The sequence below is a fragment of the Epinephelus fuscoguttatus genome, linkage group LG23 (assembly GCF_011397635.1).
Source record: "Epinephelus fuscoguttatus linkage group LG23, E.fuscoguttatus.final_Chr_v1".
NCBI lineage: Eukaryota > Metazoa > Chordata > Actinopteri > Perciformes > Serranidae > Epinephelus > Epinephelus fuscoguttatus.
Genome location: NC_064774.1, coordinates 13,236,932 through 13,259,937, shown reverse-complemented (window position 1 = coordinate 13,259,937; position 23,006 = coordinate 13,236,932). Strand labels below are relative to the sequence as shown.

General features: G+C 44.4%; 3 protein-coding genes across 3 annotated transcripts in view; 2 read left to right on the top strand and 1 right to left on the bottom strand.

Annotated features, from left to right (window-relative positions):
• Nucleotides 1-30: 30 nt before the first annotated feature.
• dhrs4 (dehydrogenase/reductase (SDR family) member 4) lies at nucleotides 31-4,141 on the bottom strand. Its single transcript, XM_049568117.1, has 9 exons — nucleotides 4,015-4,141; nucleotides 3,592-3,707; nucleotides 1,825-2,002; nucleotides 1,566-1,667; nucleotides 1,359-1,431; nucleotides 1,224-1,273; nucleotides 857-991; nucleotides 679-734; nucleotides 31-577 (listed from the first exon to the last, which is right to left on the bottom strand). Exons 1-9 carry the CDS (start codon nucleotides 4,024-4,026, stop codon nucleotides 463-465), a joined length of 837 nt encoding a protein of 278 aa, XP_049424074.1. The 5' UTR covers nucleotides 4,027-4,141; the 3' UTR covers nucleotides 31-462.
• Nucleotides 4,142-4,518: 377 nt separating this feature from the next.
• On the top strand, nucleotides 4,519-16,323 carry efs (embryonal Fyn-associated substrate). The gene is given in 11 exon segments (XM_049568104.1): nucleotides 4,519-4,662; nucleotides 5,164-5,367; nucleotides 6,140-6,923; nucleotides 6,926-7,446; nucleotides 7,689-7,764; nucleotides 7,767-7,807; nucleotides 8,766-9,353; nucleotides 9,356-9,712; nucleotides 10,665-10,733; nucleotides 13,229-13,486; nucleotides 13,582-16,323. Coding segments are annotated over 10 exon segments (2,892 nt in total). The 5' UTR covers nucleotides 4,519-4,662; nucleotides 5,164-5,355; the 3' UTR covers nucleotides 13,768-16,323.
• Nucleotides 16,324-16,617: 294 nt separating this feature from the next.
• The window catches only part of acin1b (apoptotic chromatin condensation inducer 1b), a 29,483-nt gene continuing 23,094 nt past the window's right edge, over nucleotides 16,618-23,006 (top strand). The window contains exons 1-6 of the mRNA XM_049568103.1: nucleotides 16,618-16,785; nucleotides 19,563-19,628; nucleotides 19,845-19,956; nucleotides 20,668-20,741; nucleotides 21,012-22,586; nucleotides 22,773-22,855. Coding sequence (XP_049424060.1) covers nucleotides 16,651-16,785; nucleotides 19,563-19,628; nucleotides 19,845-19,956; nucleotides 20,668-20,741; nucleotides 21,012-22,586; nucleotides 22,773-22,855 — 2,045 coding nt within the window. The 5' untranslated portion in view covers nucleotides 16,618-16,650. The remainder of the gene's footprint in view (nucleotides 16,786-19,562; nucleotides 19,629-19,844; nucleotides 19,957-20,667; nucleotides 20,742-21,011; nucleotides 22,587-22,772; nucleotides 22,856-23,006) is intronic.

Genomic DNA, 23,006 nt, shown 5'->3' with positions numbered 1-23,006 from the left:
GGAAGAAGAGTGCATCTACTGCTAGCTCACCTAGCGACTGAGCTTAGCTGAGGAGGACACCATTAATGTTGAGTAGATGCACACTTCCTTTTGCGCAGTGATATGTTTGGTAGAAAGAAAATAGTTCCTACATGAAACTGCTCGCAACAAGGTCTGTGGATTATCTTGAGTAACCAGGTCATGATTTCTGGGCAGTGACATCACACTTGAGTTTTTCACATGTACGTTTTTGGCGCTTTGAGCACCACAAGCTGAGTGCCATCTAGTTCCATTATATTGGAGAGAAGGCAGACATCTCCAACACTCAGCAACTCACACCAAAACGATCAAGGTAAATAGGTGTATTTGATTTGGGGCTGAATGGTCCCTTTAAGGTTTCCAAATCTATTCTGGCACTTTAGAAGAGTAGTCAAAATATAATCAAAACATTAAGTGCTAATTTGTTCAGTTGCCACTGGAGCTTCAGAGTCGACAGCTCATCCCTCCCGTCACTGTGATGGTCTCTCCAGTGATGTACGAAGCCTCCTCTGAGCACAAGAAGGCAATCACTCCCCCGATTTCCTCTGGCTGTCCCACTCTAAAGGGAAAAAATGAATCAAGGAACATATGAAATATTATATTCTTTTGTGTATTATGCAGCATGTTAGTGACAACCTTCCATGTGAGCGTGAGCCGTACCTTTTAATGCAGAGCTGCTTTTTGAAATCGTCCATGATGTCCTCATTTTGCCATAACTGGGACAAAACAGTGGTGTGTTACAGAGACTACAACATTCAAGTGTGAATAAACAAAGGAGACTTGACTCAAGGATTTAAGTGCGTGATGCAAAGAGGACTGTGTGTTTTAGTCTCCTTACCGCAGAGCTGAAGCGGGTCTTGATGACTCCAGGGGCCACGCAGTTGACTCTTATGTTACTGTGAGCCAGCTCAGGGGCCAGCACCCGCGTCAGACCCAGCAGTGCTGTCTTACTCACACTGTAAGGGCCCAGAGCCTGCAGGGACAAAGCGTCCATAACATACACAGACACGCTGGTTTATATGACTCAAACTCATCAAGAATTTTCTCAGTTTTTGGATTCTTCCTTTACAGTGGAGACATGCCAGAAAAGCAAAGTTTTCTTCCCAAATTCAACATAAACCAGAGCGAATAACTGTAATATAAATGGTCCTTTGGGGGTTGAAGTATTCCTTTAATATAAATATGTTTGAGATGAATGTTCTGACCTGCATTGGTTGGTATCCAGCCACAGATGACACAAATACTACATTCCCCCCTCTGAAAGGAAAGATACAGAGCAATAATTAAACATACAGTGGACAATTTTATAGTCTTTGTTGTCGTTCGGATCAGTTTGTCACTCACCCCTTTTTCCATATGAGGCGCCACCAACTTGGTCATTAGGAAGGCGGCTTTCACATTTACAGACAGGATCTAAAGAAAAAGATCCCATAAATTATCCTGTATTACAATAAATGAAAGGAGGAACGAGACGCAGAATCATTTCAACAAGTCTTCATGTTTTTATTTTATAAATGAGGCCTGGGGCTTCATCTATTGTTGTGTACCTTGTCCCAGACCTCCTCCGTGGAGTCCATGACGCTTCCAAAGAAAGGGTTGACTGCTGCGTTGGACACCAGGATATCAATGCCCCCGCACTGATCCAGAGTCTATACCAAGCACAGGATGAGACTATTAATGAGGTCGAGCTGGATGAATCATAGACAACCTCATAATTATGGATATGCAGCCATGTGGCTCAAACTTCTTTGATGCAGTTGTGTATGAATCATTTAACTGTGGTTGACAGAATTTAAAAATACTGACCAGTTGAACCAGTTTCTCTCTGTCTTCCCCTATGCCAACATTACAGGTGGTCCCGGTCACTTGGATGCTCTGGCTCTGCAGCAGCGCCACAGCCTTGTCCACGTTGGTCTGCCGCCGGCTGCTCACCACCACATGAGCTCCTCTCTTTCCCAGAGCCTGAGCTGCAGCTAGACCAATACTGAGGAAGAGAAGAACAGCGTCTAAGTGTCTTGTGTCAAACTGTCACTCTTTCCAGCAGCTCTTTAGGTACCAAATGTGTTTTGTAGCGACCTGTCGCTGGTTTTCTTGTGGCTTTTTAGTTTCCAAACATGGGTGTTTTGTGGCAAACTGTCATTGTGTTTCCAGCAGCTTTTTAGGTACCAAATGTAGGTGTTTTGTAGCGACCTGTCGCGTGTTTTGTTGTGGCTTTTTAGTCACCAAACATGGGTGTTTTGTGGCAAACTGTCACTGTGTTTCCAGCAATTTTTTTGGTACCAAATGTAGGGTGTTTTGTAGTGACCTGTCACTGTTTTTCCAGCATCTTTTTAGGGCACCAAACATTGGTGTTTTGTAGCAACCTGTCGTTTTTCAAGCGGCTTTCTAGGCACCAAATGGGTGTTTTGTAGCAAACCTTCACTGTGATTCCCATGTAATATCAGGCATCAAACATGGGTGTTTTGTAGTGACCTGTCACTGTTTTTCCAGCATTTTTTAGGCACCAAACGCAGGTGTTTTGTAGCAAAATGTTTGTGTTTCCAGCAGCTTTTTAGGTACCAAATGTAGGTGTTGTGTAGTGACCTGTCGCTGTTTTCCCCATGGCTTTTAGTCACCAAACATGGGTGTTTTGTGGCAAACTGTCACTGTGTTTCCAGCTACTTTTTAGTCACCAAACATGGGTGTTTTGTAGGGACCTGTCACTGTTGTTCCAGCCTTTTTTAGGCACCAAACATTGGTGTTTTGTAGCAAGCTGTTGCTGTTTTCAAGTGGCTTTCTAGGCACCAAACATGGATGTTTTGTAGCAAACCTTCACTGTGTTTCCCATGTCATATTAGGTATCAAACATGGGTGTTTTGTAGCGACCTGTCACTGTTTTTCCTGCATTTTTTAGGCACCAAACGCAGGTGTTTTGTAGCAAACTGTCTGTGTTTCCAGCAGCTTTTAAGGTACCAAATGGAGGTGTTTTGTAGCAGCCTGTTGCTGTGTCCAGCAGCTTTTTTAGGCATCAACCATGGGTGTTTTGAAGCAACCTCTCACTGTTTTTCCAGCATTTTTTTAAGCACCAAACATTGGTGTTTTGTAGCAACTTGGCAGGGCCCCCAAACCCACTATTTCATATGCGTCCCCCCTAAATTTTGAAACAAAACATCCGCCTTTGTGCTCCAAAGACAAGAATAATGCCACCATGGTGTTGAAAGGCAAACAGCCCCTGGATATGTACTGTCACAGAAACTTGCTGTTCTTGTTCATATATTTTTCAGACATGTAAAATATTTTTAAAAGTACAGGCAAAATTTTTCAGCAAGGGATGGTATCTCCTTTTTAAATTTAAATACAGTTTGATGTACCACTTTGCCCGGGATTTCCCTGTCTTGACCTGAGGTGTTGCGGTCAGTGCAAAGGTGAGGATGCTTTCAATACCAGCTTCATACAATTTGCATAATTTAGTTTTTTTTGTCTGTCTGTGTCAGTGCTTCATCAGAGCAGCAGATAACTATTGCAGAAGCCATTTTCTTACTTACTAATCTCTGTATTTTAGGGCAGCACAGGCATTCATCATGTAATTCTTACCCATCTGTGGAGGCAGTGACAACGGCTACCTTTCCAGCAAGGCTGCTTTGAGACATGCTTCTTTGGCCAGCGACAGGATTGGTCCTAAGGCACCTGAATACACTCCTCAACATCACCTGTGAGCAACGAATATGAAGTCACGGATATATTTTATGAAAACATTGGGTAACTAGGGCAGAGGTCACCTGGACTCTGACAGCAGTGGTGCCCAAACTGAATGCTTCAAATTGAAGCTTGAAGCCACTTTCTCTTAAGTCACTTCAACTAATAATTGACACATGGTGACAACAATAATAAATAGTTGATTGGTATACTTAAAGAGACAAAATCAAGACTATTTGGAGCATGTTTATGTTTTTACGCAGCTACATTGTATAAACAACTAATGCAAATGCGCAAATGTGATCAAACGTTTTATCTCACCCTGCAGTTCATGCGGTATTGAAGATAAGGTTCAACCAAAATCTAAAAAATTGTTACAGGACTATCAAAGTCTACTGCCTGGACTTTTGACTACCTCTATAAACGCGTAGCTATAGCCAGTTTCCGGGTAAATAATACGATGTCAAAATAAAAGCCGCCAGCAAGCAGCCCAGTGCAGTTGCCTGCTCTTTGATTCAGTTGTACAACCAAGTGCCTCCCAAAAATATGCTATACATTTAGGGAATATTAAATGTTGTTTACCATCGGATGATAGTATTAGCTCGAGGCGCACGTCTTGTTTTTCCTCAGTTTACAGCTTAGTTTTCCGATGAACAGCAAAATCCGGACGTCCCTAAATGCAACACACAAAGCCGAGCCAATCACAGAGGTGGTGTGTTCACGGCTGCGGATACCTGCGCGATTTCACAGATGTTGGATAGGTCTACAACCTGAAGCTAACGCGCACGCTATGCTACTGGATCAGTGAATGGCGTCAACCTGAAGGAGGCGGAGATAGCGTTGTTGTCATCGCCGAAGATGATTGAACGCCGATGGCCTCAGATTTTCACGCCTGAAAAGAAGTGATTTCTACGTTTGTGAGACTGTACGCCGACGCGAAGTTTATGGGCGATAAGAGAATAAAGCAAGGTAATTATTTTAACAACGGTACTTTGGGTGCTAACGTTGGCTCGTGCGCGTATTAACCGTTTTCCCCCGGCGGTGCCATTGTTGTTTTGAACTGAACTTTGGCGTTAGCAGCGAAAGGCGATGAAGATAACCAGCGTTATCATAGCTAACAGTATCTAGCTAATGTTGGTAGCTAGGCCGCGACAACACGGCTAATGTTATATTAGCTAGCTACTGTTCAATTGAATTATCATTTTAATCTGAATAGTTATAGATAACTTTATAATACATATTTAATAGCGAGTGCACACCGGGTTATTTCGCTACGATGCTAAGCTAACGTTAGCTTAGCGGGTTGCTTCTAACGTAACGTTACTGGGCGTGGAAATGATAGACAGGTGTTGCCGCTGCCTGCCCTACCTTTTATTTCACATGTGCCTCGTAGCGTACGAGTTGAGGCTGACCAACAGTCTCGGTGTGATGTGCGTGAGTCGTGAAAAAGCGTTTGTGCATTGATTTCAGGATCTTTATGAAGGCGGAGACGACCCGGACTTTGAGATGTGTCCTTCCCGGACTCAGCTGTGCCTCCGCACCGAGCCTCTCCGGCGACCAGGACATCCATAGAAGCACCGCTGATCTAGATGGACGACCCCGACTGATCCGGACTCTGGAGTTATAGTTTCTCTCTGAGACATAACTGTTATCTTGGCAATAATGTCTGTCTCTGTGAGTACAGTGTTTGTGTCTTTGTGTGTGTGCATTTGCATGTCTTCTTCTTGAGTACACATGCAATCAAAACTAAAATACACATATATATAATCTACTTTGCACGCTTTTACCTTTTGTACGTTCTCACCATGTCTATATATTTTATTAGGATCCTCATTGCCTCCATTACTGTTCTAAGGGGGTCCCACATGGCTCAATGGAGCCTAGCTGTCCCCAGGGGGTTGGTTTAGAAAATGAAAGGGGGCCTGACTCTCTGGCTTTGGGTTGGCAATTAAATCCTAAACAGCAAAGGGACAGATGTGCCTCTCATCCCCGCCCCCTCCCTCTCATCTCGCTCATTACCATTAAGCCCTTGTGTCCATTTGATCATTGATCCTCCCTGACTGTGCCCCTCGCTCCCTCTCAGCTCCATGATTATTGACACAGCTGTGAATTATGTCATGATGCTCGTTTTTACGCTTTAAAATTTTCTTTGTGCGTTCTCCCATCCTCTTCCTGTCCCTCTGTCTCGCACGGACATTTTACGAGATCTTCCCTATTCACTCGTATTCACTCTCCATTCAATAGCCCTGAACAATCGACCTTTTTATGCCCCTGACTTGGCACTGCCACGTCAATGTACTTGTTTGTTTGTGGTGAGCAGATGTGAGACACTAGCTTGTGTGAATTTAGGCTGTAGATTAAAACCTGTTCTTGGCGTGTGTTGTGTGAGTTACTGAAGGGAAGGGTCCATGTTTATGATTTTTGCTGTTTTTGTCCTCTTTCTCAGACGGTATTGGCAAAGGCGCTGTTTGACACGGCCGAAAGCCCAGAGGAGCTGGCTTTCCGGAAGGGTGACATCCTGATGGTTCTTGAACAGGAGCAGAGTGGCGGGCCAGGCTGGTGGCTCTGCTCCCTACATGGCAGACAGGGCATTGCACCTGCGAACCGCCTTCGACTCCTCCAGACCGCCCCGCCCCCAGGCTCAGACCCCCGACGTAACCCTGCTGAGGACTCCGTCTACCTGTCGCCTGTTCCCCCACTGGCCCGGACTGCTGTCAGCAGTAGTGCAGAGGACATAGATGGAGTGTATCGCTCCCCGCCAGCTGTGGGCGAGGGACGAGGAGCTGCCTCAAGGCCGGGGGAGCTCCGCAGAGTCGAGGGTGGGCGCCCACGCTCCCACTCCAGCTCTGGCACCCGGCCCAGACCTGACTGGGATTTAGGGGTGACGGGGCGTCCGCGCTCACCCTCTCTGAGAGGACGGGGCTCAGAAGCGACAGGAACACTTTATCAGACTCCAGTAAGTCCCATGCCTTCAGCAGCTCAGCATGCCAGGCCGCCACTCATGGCTTCAGAGTCTGTGTACCTCTCCCCCACTGGAGTACCGCGGGCAGCTGATGAACCAGAGGACACTACATATCTAGTTCCTAGAGAAACACTAACAGCAGGACACTCTGACGACTGTTACTTGGTGCCTAAAGGCACACCCCTTGCAGGTGATGATGTTTACCAGTCCCCAACAGGAGGAGTTGTGGGCACTGCTGTCTGCTCTAATGGCCCCAGTGGAACACCCGGTACCCTCAGCCGAAAGTGAGCCAGGACACCCCAGGGGTGTACCAAACACCCACCTCTGTGGGAACAAGCCTTCACAGGACTTCAGCCACAGTTTTGGCTCACCAGCATCCATCTCACATATCCCCTGTCCAAGCATCTCCCAGACCTCTGCTCGTTTCACCCAACTCTGCAGTCGCCAGAGGCAAACCCGGCCTGGCCTGTCATCGTGGGTCACCTTTGCTGGTCAGAGCAGGCCAGGTCAGGGTTCCTGGATCACCAAATTTTGCCCGCAAACCTCCTCCGCCAGCTCCTCCAGTGAGGGGAGTCACCAGGAAAGATGCTGCACCGTCATCTGCCGATTCTAACTCTGTTCCCAAACCCACTGCTCAGGTTACTAATGCAGGCCTGCAGCAAGAAGAGGACAAACAAAGAGGAGTTCCTCAGAGTAAGGATGAACGGATGAATAACGGCCTGGAAAAAAGCAACAATATGCAGAACAAAAAAGGAGAAAGTCAGGATTACGCAGATGATGTGGATGACCAGGTATGTGGAGCTACTCCGCTTATCACACTGTTCAAACTAGAAACGTGTTACGTTGCAGGTTATTATCATTGTTATTTAATAGGTTTATACACCCTTTAACTACTCCAAAAACGTGTTCTCGAGAGTTTGTGTATGGTTTGGATTTGCATGTCGTTTGAGTTTCATCAGCATGTTTGAAAATGATTCAAATTTTGACCAACGTGCAGTCATAATTTGGTTTTGTGCTTCTGTTGTCTTGGTAGGTGTATGATACTCCTCCCAGTGGCAGGTGGCAGCGTCCAGTCCCATCCTCCCTGGGTGATGATGACGGTATCTATGACACCCTCGCAGTGTACCACCACAAGCTGACTCTGAGACAGAGGTAAAGATACCACTTAGCAGCAGGCTTTTACCAAGAGCTGAATTATCCGCAGAGGTCTCTTCCTCTCCAAAACAAACAGAGATGGTGCTTTAAACTGGTAAAAACACTAAATCAAGCAATTTAACATTAAAAATCAGAGTTTTTCCAATGCTGTGACTTCATAACTCAACAAAATATAAAGCGTATAACATGTTATATATGCGTGTTGTGCCTATAATTACGCTCTTTTATTTTCTGACAGTCAAATAATAATCCTTGTGGTTGATATGATTGACCATGAAATTGCTGGGAACTGTGGTAAACTGGTGTGTTTAGTTCATGTCTGTACAAGTGTAGCGTTTCACTAACAAGAGATGACTATCAAATACCCTGTCACCATTTCTTCCCACATTCCACCATTGGTCTGTCTCCCTGCCCCCCTTTAAGGCGAGGCCACACCTGTCTCTCTCTGCCGTGGGAGCCTGTCTATCCAGTCCAAATGCTGCTGCTATTTTCTCTCAGTCACACCCATCTGTCAGGGCCATGCCAAGGCCATACCACCACCAGACGCACCTAACCCCCAGTGGTCTCCCCCTTTAATGTTACTTAAAAATGTCTGCCAGCTGTTGGATTATTTTTTCCTCCTTGCCTGCAGTTACTGTATGTGGACGCATTGTTTTTACTCTCAGCTGGTTAAGGGGACAAATGTCTCCCTGCACTCCGTTTTGCTTTTGTGGTGACTCTGTGATGCCATTCAGTCTGATCAGCCATGCACAAGACACGTTTCAGTCAAGTCTAATGGTGTGTTCACACTGAACACAAAGTGAACTTTAGTCTTGGGTGCCTCTCGTCAATAATTATTGACACAGAAACCCCTTACATTTTTTTCCCACTCCATAGAAATCATTCTCTGTCCACACAAGCATAAAGTAAGCAACACATACAATTAAAAAATCTTCTGTCTTCTCCCCCCTTGTAGGTCTATGATGTCCCCACTCTTTCCCTGAATGTGTCTACATCAGATGTCCAGCCTGACGAAGTTGATGACGATGTATACAGCGTTCCTACACTTCCAGGTGTGCCTCTGGGCCCAGGAGAGTCCACCATCAGCCTCTCTGCTGAGGATGCCGGCCAGGTTGGACAGGCCTGTCGTGTCCCTGGATCTGAGAAACGAGCCAGTGGCGGAGGTCATAATCAGGACACTTCTGAGCCAGACTGTGGCATCTATGACATGCCTGCCTTGACTTCCGAAGTCCTCCCTCACTCTTTGTCATCCTCCTCCACTTCCACTCGCCGCCTCTCTGTTTCTAGTAACGGTTCAGGCGACATGCAGTGGAGAGCAACGCTTTCCAGCCTTGTCCACTCAGTGCTGAGCATGGCCTCCTGCCCGGCCTCCACCCTGTCATCACGGGACCTGGCCACCTCGTTGGCTGAAATCCTGTCGACCTGGAAAGCCAGTCATTCAGATGATCCACCACCGCCTCTTCAGCAGGCATGGGCTCGTCTATCAGACCTTCTCCCGGCGTTATCCGCAATTGGCAACGCTCCTCCATCTGAAGGGCTGTTGACGCTGACGCCCAGCGCTCCCTTGAAGAAAGTGCCCTGCTCTTGCAGGCTCAGGGCCGACCACGTTTGCCTTCCCAAGATTCCCTGTCCCGCAGGCCATTGCCTGCACTCCCCGTGCCTGATGGGAAGTCATCAGGAGGAGGCATGGGCTCACGTAAAGGTAGCTGGATCCAGGAGAGGCCCCTGCCCCCGACCCCTCAGCCTGCTTTCCCTTTGCCTCCCACTGTGTCGACTGTGACACTCACAGTGGGCCCTGTTGATGGAGAAGATGACCCCAGCAATGAGTACGCAGGGATCGGCTTGACTCCCATCCCCGCACCTGTACCAACTGGAGACAGCGTTGGATACGTCAAGCTACAGGTCAGTTTTCATGATGAAATTAATGGATGTGTTGTACAACATCTGCATGAAAAACTGGATCTTTGCAGACCACTTATATATCCATTAATTTTCACAGTTCTAGCTGTATAGCTTGCTCTGTTTGTTAGTTGGCTGGTCGGCAAGGTCGTACAGTTCATATTTGAACTGATACTGGTCTGGGTTCCTGTTCTGGTACCTAGGATCTGGCTCTGGTACCCAACGATACCTTTTTTCAGTACTTTGTATTAGAGATGCACCGATCCAGCTTTGTCAGTTGTGATACCGATCCAGATGCTGTGGCTTTGAGTATCAGCCGATACCCGATACCGATCCGATACCATGGTTGACCCAAAAAGCTATATACCTTTACATGTAGAACAAAAAAGACTAGAGGCATCAGGCATTGATGACTACACAGTTCTTTCCTAAGATAAAATGAAACAAGATGAAACAAATTAATGCAATTGTGCAATCTGATGAAATGACTGTGGCAGTCTGTTACCACGTCCAGGCTTTGTGGCTCTGCCTCCGGTCTGACGTTGAATCTAGCGGTTCAGTTTAGCTCTGTTGCTGCCCGCTTTCCAGACCTTGGGGTGCTTTGTAGCACTTCCGCCTCTTGTCGAAACCAGCGTTCTCACCCAGATCCACTCTAAGGTGGCAACATTTGGCACTGATCGATTTAACATGAATCGAATTGGTAGTACTGACGTAATTCAGTTGGTCCCCTTAAAAGTACCAAGTTTGGTAGGCAACCCAAAGAACATGGCACATTCACAAGTACTGTGAAAGCCTGAGTCAAGAACTAAGCTGTTTTTTTTTATCGCAAGTAATATGGGGATATTCAACCGCACTATCGGATATTTTCCTCACATTGTGTAGCCCTAAATACATCAAACATGGACAGTAGCCGTGTCTGTAAACACCCCTGACTGTTCTATCCGTCCCACACTAGGGTAAACCTGATCCACTTCCGGACGTCCTGGGTGAGAATGGACACACACAAATCACTGCAGAGCCAACGGTGAGTCCCTTCCTCTATTTTTACCTCCACACACTCAGTCGTTAGCTCCTACAGTCCAAAGGATTCTTACATGATTTGTGTTGCACAGAAACACACGTAGCAAGTCAGCACAGATAAGTCATTGATTCACTCTGTGTTCACAGTGCGCCCTGTTTACTAATGAGCACTGTGACTCATTAATCCAGCTCACTGCAGCTTTTTGGCTACCGATGTCGTCAAAATCCATCCTCAGTCTACACCTACTGTGTTTACACAACACCAGTTGACTTTATATCACGTTAACCCTTTGTTGATGTCTTCCCCGTGAATCTGCACGCACATCCATCAGGCCATGAGATTCAGAGTGTGTTTCTGATGTTTAGGCTTTTGTTCTTCAGGGAATCCAACATCAAGGCTTGTGACAGCACACAGAAGCAAAATTACAATCAGTCATTGTCTTACGTTTTCTCTTGAGTCAGTTTCGTCTTCTGTCGCTCGAGACTGAGGTCATGTTTTCTTATCTCTCAGTCTGCATGTTTTCTACTCCTTGCTGGATTCCTTGGTTGCGCCACAGACGACCAACAAGAGGTCACTTGTAAATCTTAACAATCTTGCCTCACATAGAACGAAAGCTGCAGGACAATAAGAGACAGAAAAGCTCAGTCACTTGCTGACGTACTGTGTATATATGGGTGTGTGTGTGTGTGTGTGTGTGTGTGTGTGTGTGAGACTCTCTCTGGCTTTTAAGTTATGTATAAGACTGCACATGTTACATTAACAACATTACACACCATTAATCAGAGGCCTGCATACGTTTGTTTACATGACGAAGCTCTGATGTTCAGGAGTTAAAGGCAGCGTGGAGCATTCACACTGATGAATGATAATGTTCTGTAAACAGAAGACACGTGCTGCACGCTCCGGCTGTGTCTGCAGTAAATTAGGATGGATTCTGATTGGCTGTCAGTGTCTCTGTTCATGAAATCGCTCTGAAAGTGATCCCAATGATACTGTTTGCCACCGTTGTCGTTACAGTTGAGATGTGGACTCATTGCTTATTTTTTATAGTTATTATTACAATTTTTGTTCTTGATGTGGATGAGTCTTTAGATAAATGGTTGCTTGAGGTTAGAGCTAATTACTATTTTTTATTACGGATTCATATTTGAATTACTTTCTCAATTAAATATTTAGTCCATAAAATGTTAGAACATAGTGGAAAACTACTGTTATAATTTCCCAAAACCCAAACAAAGACAGCTACGTATCACATGTGACGAAAAAAAGGGTGAAAACCACCAAATTGTCATATGTGAGAAGCTGGAAGCTGCAACAGTTTGGCTTAGAAACTGGATATAATTATTGTGGCCATTTAATTAATCAACTGATTATTGCAGCTTTACTAAAGACTCATTTAAATGTCATTTTTAACCTATGTGAAGTGCAGTACAGCAAAATGACTGAAAGCATGAATCCATGGTTGTTGTGTATTTAATTTAATGTTTCTCATTTTTTGGGCATTTTGCCTTTATAGATAGGATAGTCAAGCGTGAAAGGGGGAGAGAGAGAGAGGGAGGATGACACGCAGCAAAGGGCCACAGGCTGGATTCGAACCCGGGCCGCTGCGGCAACAGCCTTGTACATGGAGCGCCTGCTCTGCCACTAAGCCACCGACACCCCAGGAAAATGATACTTAATAGTGATGATTACATGAACACAGTAGTCGAGCTAAGCTCATAGCTTGACTAATCAGTCAAGTCGGACTTCTCGTCAGGTCTGAGTATACAATCTAATTTCTGACCAAGTACGTTTGACTCCTCTGATAGGCGGCGCTGTGTCCTTTTTAATATAGTGTGTATTGAGCTAGTTCCGGTTTTTGCTTGTCTGTCACCATGGTGTTTGTTTGTTTGTTTTTCCGGGAGTTACTGCTCTGCTGCGTCATCTCCTTCTTCTCCCTCTTCCGGGTGAAAGCCCGCAAAAGAAAAAATGGTGCATGCACAGAACGCCGAGTCCAACTCCAGTCAGACTAAGTGGTTACATGCAGCAATAGTTCGACTTTCAATTGAATTATCTAGGTGTAGTCAAGCTATGGTTAGTCCAATTTCAGTCGGACTAAACTGTTTACATGCATTTAAATGTCTAGTTTCAGTCGGACTACGCCAATAATTCAATTTTCTTAAGCTGCATGTAAGCACTGACTGTCTGCTAGCTAGCTGCCACTGCACAGACAGTAGAATCCAACACGCAGAGTGAGAAACACAAAATTGCAAAGGAAACCTGCCAACAAATGCCAGGTATTTCCAAGTTCTGTGCTACAGCAAGGGACAAAAAAGTCGAATTTTGTCTTACAATAATTATTTGGGAAAAATTGTCCCTTACCCTCACTTTTGATTATTGAAAAGCTGGTCTTAAATTTCATCTTCATCTTGCCTTAAGCTGTAGAAACCCTTACTTATTGCCAATGAAGTATTTGACTCTGTCCCTTTCAAACGCTAATATCATCTTTCCTTTTACAGTTGACTCCATCCCCTCCACTTCCTGTGTCTCTCTCCCTGGAGGACTCGGAGCTGCTGTCCTTCTACTCTTCCCAGAGTCTCGCTCACCTCTCCTGTTTGGCAGATGCCATCGACGTGCTCTTCAGCAGCGTGCAGGGGAACCAACCGCCCCGCATTTTCGTCGCCAGAGGGAAGAGTCTCATCGTGACGGCACACAAGCTGGTGTTCATCGGGGACACGCTCTCCCGCCTTCTCACCTCTGCTGACCTCCGGGCCAAGGTGCGTAGAGAAGATTGGTATGAATAGTATAGTACACTATACATGCTTTTAACTTAATGGACAATGACAGTTTTTATTTCCTTTCTCTGCTTCAGATAACAACCTCAGGGGGACGACTCTGCCAGGCCTTGAAGTCAGTTGTCGTGGCAACAAAAGGCGCTGCACAAAACTACCCGTCAGTATCCGCCACCCAGGAGATGGTGGACCGCGTCGCCGAGCTCTCCCAGCAGGCCGCGGGCTTCTCCACTCTGCTCCAGCGCCTGGCGGAAATATCTTCGTGATATTTCGTACCACTTGCGTAAAAAAAAACAACTTTGTTTACACTACACATATATTTTCTCTCTTTGAAATGCCTTATTTGTTGTTAGACTCTTTCACCACCTTTTGTTTGAATGGGATTGAAGCAAGCGGAGTTGAAGTGTTGACCCTCGCTGCAGCTGTTAGGGAGCTGGGTTTCGACTGTGTTGGTTCCTGTCCTCCCAGTGTGTGTTGGTTTGCCTTTTGTTTATATACTGACCTCTGTGCTTTGATGCCAGGCACACTTGTCTATTTGAGTGTTAACTTATTGAATATTTGAAGCCCCCTTGAAGGCTTTGAGCGTCCGTGCGGACTGTTTATCTTGGGAGCTTTGCTTTGTTATGTTGGCCATATTTTCTTTTCCTCACATGATAGCCATTTTCCTTCCATCCTTTATTTATTTAGCCATCCCCCTTGTTCCAAAAATAGCACAGAAGGAGGCCTTACATCCTGGTTCTGACCTACTTCTTACTGTTAACCTGAAAGGCCTTTTGTGAGCATCATTCTGAAGCTGCTGAGGCAGCATATCGAGTGTTTTTGGGCTTAATATGGAAGAAATGGAAGAGGCCCGACTTCCATTCTTAATCTGTGCAAGTACGTGTCGTGTTTGTGTCGTACCCATTTCCACTAGAAAGCAAAGTACAGTTCCACTCGTGGAGGATTACAAGAACCATCTTCTCAACACGTGTTCAGTTTACGCTCATGCAGTCGCACACAAGAAGACGAATTAAAATCCTGTTTGACAGAGGGAGATCATATTTGAGTGACTGAGAGTGAGTAATGATAGCTGGGTGAGATGTTGCCTAATCCTGTTCTTTCCCACAGTCATGTGATAGCCTGGCAATGGATAACAAACCTGTCTACCGAGCTCACCTGTCTGCACACGTCTTGTTGTGACTGCACGCTCGACTTTCTTTGGCTTTCCTCGCTTTTCATGTTTATTTCCCATAAGACGCTCGTCCAAGTCGACAGTACTTACTCACATTTGCTTTGATCATTTAAAGTCAGGTCGAAACTAAGGCTGGGTATGATACTTGCATCACATCAAGATGGATATTTAAGGGATAGTTTTAAGTACGGTTATATGAGGTACTTGGTCATTGTCAGTGTATTACATACAGTAGATGTCACTCGGCATGTTGCCAGTTTGGAGAAGCACCCTGGAGTCTGACACGCAAGCTAAGCGATGTACTGCTGTAGAGGAGTAGTTTAAGTGTATGCTATATTGAGAACATTCTCGCAGCTTTACCTTAGCGTCCGACAGCGATTTCTCACAGGGAAATGAAACTGTATCACTATTTTCAAAGCCAGACTCCATCGCAGAGCTGATCACAGGAGCTGCTGGTCTACGACTAACTTGATCATGTTATTTGGGACTTCAAAACCCAAACTAGCCCTTTAAAGCACCATAGCAGAACAGCAGCTCGTGTTCAGTGAGGCAAAATTACTGCTTTTGTTAATAGAGTCTTGTAGCTTTGAGAGAGCATAGATGGGGAAGCGAAGCCGTCAGAATGGGGTGTCGAATGGAAAAACAAAGCATACAACCCAACTTATGAGCTGTCCCTTTAATATTTGAAGGACATATTTTGCCCAGCCTTAGTAGAAACTGTGAAATACAGCACAGCACACTTTGTGTTTGAAATATTTTGCATTTTAAATCCAACAAAACACTTACCTGTTTCCTATTTCAGACCATTGTATTACTGTCTGACCACTACCGTGTCTACTTGTACCACTTTTGAGATATAATGCGTCGGTCTACGCACATACAGCTCATACATACGTTAAATATGAAGCTGTGATGGAACAAAAAGTCGACTGGAAGTTGAACAAACACGATGTTTCTCACATTCACACTACAAATGGTGCTCCACAAAGCTGGAATATAATGTATCATCAGTCATGTTGTTTAAACTAATATTCAAGTTTTATTCTCAGATCCGTATGAGTATCATCAGGGCATTGCATAATCATCTTCTCAGCTGTGTGGCTCAGTTTTAAATCATTATTTTACGACTGTGTCTTCTGTCACTACTTTTACATTCTCTCTGCTGCAGTGCCACCCTGTGGAGGTTTGAAGTATTACCTAATGAATACCTGCCTGCCAAAACAGGCTCTAATACTGTTTGTATGAAGAGAGCATGATCGGCAAGTAACCTTTAGCAGTATATTTATTACTGTCAAGTTTTTATGTTATTTGCTTTCCACTTTGCATGGCTTTAATTTGCTTAATTTTTATATATATATATGCACATCCTTCACCGTGGGGTGATTTTACTGGGTAATTTACAACTGACTTTTTTTTTTTTAATTTTCCCCTGGGAAAAATATGTTAAGTTACAGTTCAAAGATAAGGCTGTTTTTCTTTTGTACAGGAAAGGTTTTTTTTTACACTATGTGAACTCATTTGAGTCTGTTATCTGTATTTGCTGAGGTATAGAAGTCTCCTACAGTGATACACCCCCTTGCTTTTAACACTACATTTGGTGTCTGTCTTGTATTCCTGTTCAGAATGCACAAATACATCTTTTGCAATTAAATGAATGTGTTTTGGTTATTTATTGCAGTATTGGTGTCCAAAAATAGATGATTTTGTTATTTGCCGGGCAAAAATATATATTTTTTAAGTAGATTAATTAAAGCAAGATTAAAACTATTTAAAATTAAAAATAAATAAATAAATTAAATTTAAAAAAGTCTTAATATTATGTGGATGTGGGCCCAAACTGGCTCAACATCTTTTCCAACTGTCACCGTTCTGTCATGCGATTCGGATAAGCCGAGCCCTTCCGGAAACTGCCGAGCTGTGACGCTGAGCAGCAGCCGTAGCGACGCTTGTTGGAGTTTAGACAAGCGGAGGGAGCAAAATGGCGGACGAAGATATTACGCTTGATGGAAAACCTCTACAATCGCTCCGTGTCGCGGATTTGAAAGCCGCCCTGGAGCAAAGAAACCTCCCGAAGAGCGGGCAGAAAAACACGCTCATGAAGCGACTGAAAGGGGTAAGTTTGCCGCCATGTTACGGACGCTTGTCGAGTCTGTCTAAGTTCAGCAGGAGGCGAGAGACGTTGGGGGTTAACGTTAGAGGCCGTAACGGTGTGTGGGCTCGGAAGCGGGAATACATAAATCGCCTGCCACACGTTATTACACATCAACAACAGTTTTCGGTGGCGGTTATTCGTAGCTGACAGCACAACGAAACTGCCCACCGACCGAGCTCACACTCAATCGGCAACTACTCTCAGTGCACCGTGTTGCTCACAGTTGAACTGTGCACCTGTCAAGTCGAGGCCTAAGCCGCACATAGTGTACAGTACATGGCCGTGCCCGCGCTCCCTGTGTGAGTGTATCGGGGTTACGGGGACGCGCCTCGCCATGTAAACACAATTTTACGAGCTCCAACAACCAGTGAATTACTCAGCTGTGGTTCACGGTATATTTATTTTTCAACACTGCTGCTGTTCTGCACAGGACATTCAGTCCATAAGCTGTCAGGGCCGTAGCTAGGATTTTAGAAGTACTGAGTTATGAGTCACCACACATCTAAGAATACACATTTATTTTCGATTTTTAAACGTTTTATTCACAAGTTTTACGCTTCTCATGTCATATTTCGAAATGTTATTTCACCAAATTATGGCTGAAATGCTCCAGCAGTAATATAGTTGTAGTGTGGAAGCAATTACTACTTTAATTATTTATTTTTATGGCCTGAAAGTGGTTGAATGTTCGACTAATCAATGACTAATCGACTATTAAAATAATCAGTGACTATTTAGTAGTCGACTAATCGGTTTGAGTCATTTTCATAGAAAAGTACTATAAAAGTGCCCCAAAATACTCTTATTGCAGCTTCTTATGTTCAAATATTGGCAGCTTTACACACTCTCCAATGACGGTGAACTAAAACCCTTTGGTGTGAGTATGAAACAAGACATTAGATGAAATCACTTTGGGGTTTGGGAGAGACAGACCGACATTTTTCAACATTTTAACACATTTTTCAATAAAAAGATTAGTCGACTAATCGAAGAAATAATCGACAGATTAGTCGGCAGCCCTATTGAATGTAAAAACAAAATCTAAAATATGCTGGAATTACTAGAGCTGCAATGATTAATTGATAAGTTGCCAGCTTTTAAATTAATTGCAAACTAATTTGATTGTTTATAAATTGCTTTTGAGGTATTTTTCAAGGAAAAAAAGTGAAAATTCTGGTTTCTTCACTCCTTTATAACAGTAAACATGTAAATAGTGCTTATGTCTTGTTGTTTTTGCCTATGTGCTTTGGTTATATGCTTGCTCTATGCTTATGGACATACATCAATCTGTTTTTAACTTTGCTTATGCACTTCTGTATGTTACTTTGTAGTGATCGACCGATATGTTTTTTTCAGAGCCGATACTGATTATTATGAAACAGAGATGCTGATAGCTGATATTTACAACCAATATGTGTCTGTCGTAAAAACACTGACAAAGAAACACTAGAGGCAGGATAAAAACTCAGAATAAAGAACGAAATTTTAGATCTGTCAATAAATAGGAAAATAAATAAGTGAAGAATAAATAAGTAACGAAGTTGAAGAATATGCCAGCTAAATAAAAACAGATTAATAGAGATAAATAAAGAAATAAATACACAATAATCATTAATATAAAATTTAAAAAATAAAATGAAAAGCAATAAAATAAATAAATAAATAAATAAAATAAAATACGATTAAATAAAGGAGAGCTCAATGAACAGCCAGGCTGAAAGGGCAGGTCTTGGGTTTTCTTTTAAGAGCCTAGAGTGGTACTTGGAAGCAGTGAGAAGCACGCCAGGGGTAAAACAACACAGCTAAGGAAGACAAAACTGTATATCGGTATATTGCTGGAAAAAAATCGCCGATACCGATAACCCTAAAAATTCATAATATCGGCCCCGATTATCTGTCAACCCCTATTATTTTGTCTCTCTCTTATATACACTTACACCAACAACCTGCCAGGGTCTGCAGATGAAAATTAGCCTGTATGGCTAAATCAGACAAGTTTTGGTGTGATTTGCATGCATTCAAAACATTCCTGCATTGGGCCAGGTTACAACTGAAGCAGGCTTTTAAATGTGTGTTAATGAGGCTGCACTGGTGCCACTGTCGGGTAGTAGTAAAACACTGTTACTAGGTTGTAGTTGTTTTTACATGTGTGTGTAAATTACTGACACTCTTGATTCCTCGAGATAATCCATTTATATATGAAGCATCCCATCGGAAATAAATAGTAGGTGTACTTTGCAAGATTTCAATGCCACAACAGTGTGAAAAGCAATATGAAATATGAGGATTGTGTCTCTAAAGGTTTGTCTTTTTCAGAAAATGGCCATCACATTGCAGCTGCTTTTGTAGGCATATTTCTTATTAATATAGTTGATTATCTTTTATAATTTATTAAATGTTTTTGCACAATATTCAAACGGATGTTCATTGTTTAAATGTGACAAAATGTAAACTAACCAGTTTGACAAAAGTTGGATTTTTACCTTATCAAGTGCCCAGGCAAATAACAAATGCACTTTTGCTGATATGGGTTAAAATTAGCAAGGCAACAAGCTCACTCACAAATCATCCACCAAATAAATGTATTTTAAAGTTATGCAACAGCTATTTCACAACTCAAACAAGTTACTACTGATACTGATCTAGGATTATAGGAGCATTTGTTTTAACATTTTGATGTCTTTTCTTGTAATGCAGTATTTAACATTTAAATAATTTCCCTTCCTTACTCCCCGCAGGCTCTGATGCTGGAAAATCTTCAGAAGTCATCCTCCTCTCACAGTGGGCTGCAGCCCAACTCACAGGTAAGAATAGATTTTAATATTTCATTTTAATTACGTGTGGGAATTTTAAATTCTGCCGAAAAGCATCCCTCCTACTTTATAAACGTGATATGAAATTCATAGAATATTTCACTACAAATGATTCTTAACAAACGCTTGTCATTTTTATATAACTGTGAAATTTACATTGCACAGATATTAATAAAGTGCTGTTCTGTGTACGTTACTGTGTTGTAGATAGGTGAGGAAATGAGCCAGAACAGCTTCATAAAACAGTACCTGGCTAAACAGCAGGAGCTCCTTCGTCAGAGACTGGAACGAGAAGCCCAGCAAGAGGAAGAGTCAGACGGTAACGTTCACATAAACACACAGAATCACACGGCAGACAAGAAACACTGTCTCAGTCACATGAACAATTGTCCCTCAACTTAAAGGGTAAGTCTGGTATTTTTCAACCTGTGTGTTGAGTGAGAGCGCTGTAGCTGGCTGCAGTGAAGCAGGCTGCAGTGTAACCACTCAGGAAATGTTTGCATTGTCAGTTTGCAGCCACTAAAATTTCTTGCTTTTGTCACTGATAGGCTCAGCTTGTTATTATAAGTATCTAACAAAACAATCTGAGCCTGTCAGTGGAAAAAAATAAGCACTTTTATTGGACGTAAACCGACGATGCAAACATGCCTCAACTCTTTTGCTCAATACTGGATCAAGTTTTGTTCCCATGAGTCACTTAGACACATAAAACATGGGAGAATAGCATCCAGGTTGAAAAACACCTAAGTTACCCTTTAAAGGAACCGGACAAACGCTTGTGCCTTTCTGTCCCACACTCTCTTTCTCTTCCAGTGGTCCTTTTACTTTATGTTGTTCAAACATTTGTACTCCCATAACTTCATACGAAGCTCTCATAACAGATAATTTGAAAAAGTCTTAAGAGAAATTGATTCCTCAACCTGATTCATTCAGAAGTCGTTCTTGGTCGGGAACCAGTGTGTGTGTGTGTGCCATTAATCCTCACACTGGTGCTGACCTTTAACCCCTGCCTCGTGTCGCTCTCTCACAGAAAGCCCAGCAGTGCCGGAGGAGGACGACGATCACTCAGAGGACAATGACAGCTCTTCCTATGTCTCTGACAAGGTCAGTAACCTCCACACACTGAGAAGTCAAAAGAGGACAACTGAGGATTTATCCCACAGGACGGGACACGCTAAGCTGCTGCACACTGATCAGTTAATGCTGTAAACATTTTGTTTTTCATTCCTTTAGTAGAATACTTGTCAACCTAAATCCTAGGTGGCGCTTTTTCGTAACAAAAGTATTATTCTGTGCTTCGTGTGTGTGAAATGCCTCAAAACATGTTAATGAATGTGTGGAACAAATGTTTGCTTCTCCCATATTTTTGCCCAGATGCCTTGCCCTATACCTCCCAAACCCTCCATGACCAGGGTGGAGGATAGAGGAGGAGGAGATGCAATGGTGGCTCATGGGATGATGGCACGCAGCCCTGACATGGGCCCCGGTCCCACCCTTCACCCCCAGGAGTCCCTTGAGGCTCCAGGAGCTCGGATGCAGCGAGCCACCTTTCACCAAGGCCACAAGGAGCCACCAGCCCCCTCTCCTCCCCGCGCCGTAGCCTCCCTGTCAGTGCGCGTCCTGGGCCAGCCTGACCGCCAGGGGCTACCCCCTGCCGTGTCCCGAGCTCAGGAGAAGGAGGGCACCGCACCGAGCGAACCAGGGTCTGCACATTCTGTCCTCCACCTGAGCCGATCTGCTGGGGCCTCAGCGGGAGCTCAGGTCCATGAGGACAGTGATGACGATGACGACGGTGATGATGAGAGCGAGGATGATGAGGACTGGGGGCCTGGTCCTGGCGGGGTACGGAGGGGCAACAGAGCACCACCCCAGCCACAGCAGATGCCTCCCAGTGTCCCATTAACAGCTGCCAGATCCAAACGCAAGCTGCAGCCTCCACAGCACATCCCGCCACCACAGGTACACCACACACCAATGCAGCTGCGCCACCCCACTCCTCCTCCTTCTCCACCCCCTGACCTGTTCCCCCTACCTGACACACCCAAACAGAGTCCACCAGACACAGACGAGCAGGAGGGGGAGGGCCCCGAGGCATCTCGTGGCCCGAGGGTGCCTTTCCCACTTTCCAGTATGCAGAGGCAAGACTCTGACTCAAGCTCTCGTTCCAGCAGTCCCGAGCCCCCTGTGAAGCGCAGGCCAGGGCCCCTCTCTCTGCTCGTACACAAGATGGAGTCAGAGGGGGCTTTCCGTGCAGCAGAGGCCACCTCTGCTGTGGATATGTTGGGAGAGACAGCACACTCCACTGCTGTGTGTGCCAGTTCTAGTGAATCTCCACTGCAAAGACTGGAGAGGAAGAGGCTGCAAGAGAACCGAGAGATGGAGGAAGAAAGGCGGCTGAAGGAGGAGAAAGAGAGAGAACAACAGAGGCAGGAGAGAGAGAAGAAGAAGCTTCAAGAACAGGAGAGAGAGAGAAAGCGCTTGGAGGAAGAGAAGGAAAAGGAGAGGAAACGACTGGAAGAGGAGGAGAAGCAGCGTCAGAAAGAGGAGCAAGAAAAAGAGAGAAAACGCCAGGAACAGGAAAAAGAAAAGGAGAGAAAACGCCAGGAACAGGAAAAAGAAAAGGAGAGAAAACACCTGGAAGAAGAAAAAGTAAAAGAGAGAAAACGCCTGGAAGAAGAAAAATTAAAGGAGAGAAAACGCCAGGAAGAGGAAGAAGAAAAAGAGAGAAAACGCCAGGATGAGGAGAGGAGACGAGAGGAGAAACAGCTGAAGGAGAAGGACAAGAGACAGGAGGCCGCCAACAAAGGCAGGGTGGCTGTAACTGAGGCCCAAGACTCAGGTTCCTCATCAGACTCTGACTCCAAATCAGACTCCTCTTCACACTCATCACAATCCTCCTCCTCCTCCTCCTCCTCTGGAGATAAAACCAGCCCTGCGAGGCAGCTGAAGGTCAGTGATCAAACTGATGTGGGTGTCAGAAGAAGTAATTTTGGTCCCATATTACTGCCGAGATTCCCCAGTGTTTCTTTTTTCTTAACTTCATTTCATCCTTCCTGTGTGTATCACTGAAATGCACTTTGAATCTAAATAATCTTTGTTTGTCTTTCATGGTTTTTACATTGAATAATTCCACAGAAGGCAGACCAAGGACGAGAAGCAGAGGATGAGAAAAAGACTAACCTGGGTAAAGGGGCAGAGAAACGATACCTTCCAAAAAGGTCAGTAAACATCATTAAAATACAGTTAACCATAATGAGAAATAGACAAGCCAAAAAACCTGCAACTACCAGAATGCATTGCACCTCACTGGACCAATAAATGTTCCTGCTGGAGGGTGACGTAATGCGAGCTTGGCTGCTTTGACACATG

Bases quoted from the DNA above. Each gene is read 5' to 3' on its own strand.
- dhrs4 (XM_049568117.1), bottom strand. The intron at 2,003-3,591 runs GTAAGAATTACA...TCTCTTCCTCAG, and splicing joins GTCACTGCCTCCACAGATGG to TATTGGTCTAGCTGCAGCTC. The intron at 1,274-1,358 runs GTGACAAACTGA...TTCCTTTCAGAG, and splicing joins TCATATGGAAAAAGGGGTGA to GGGGGAATGTAGTATTTGTG.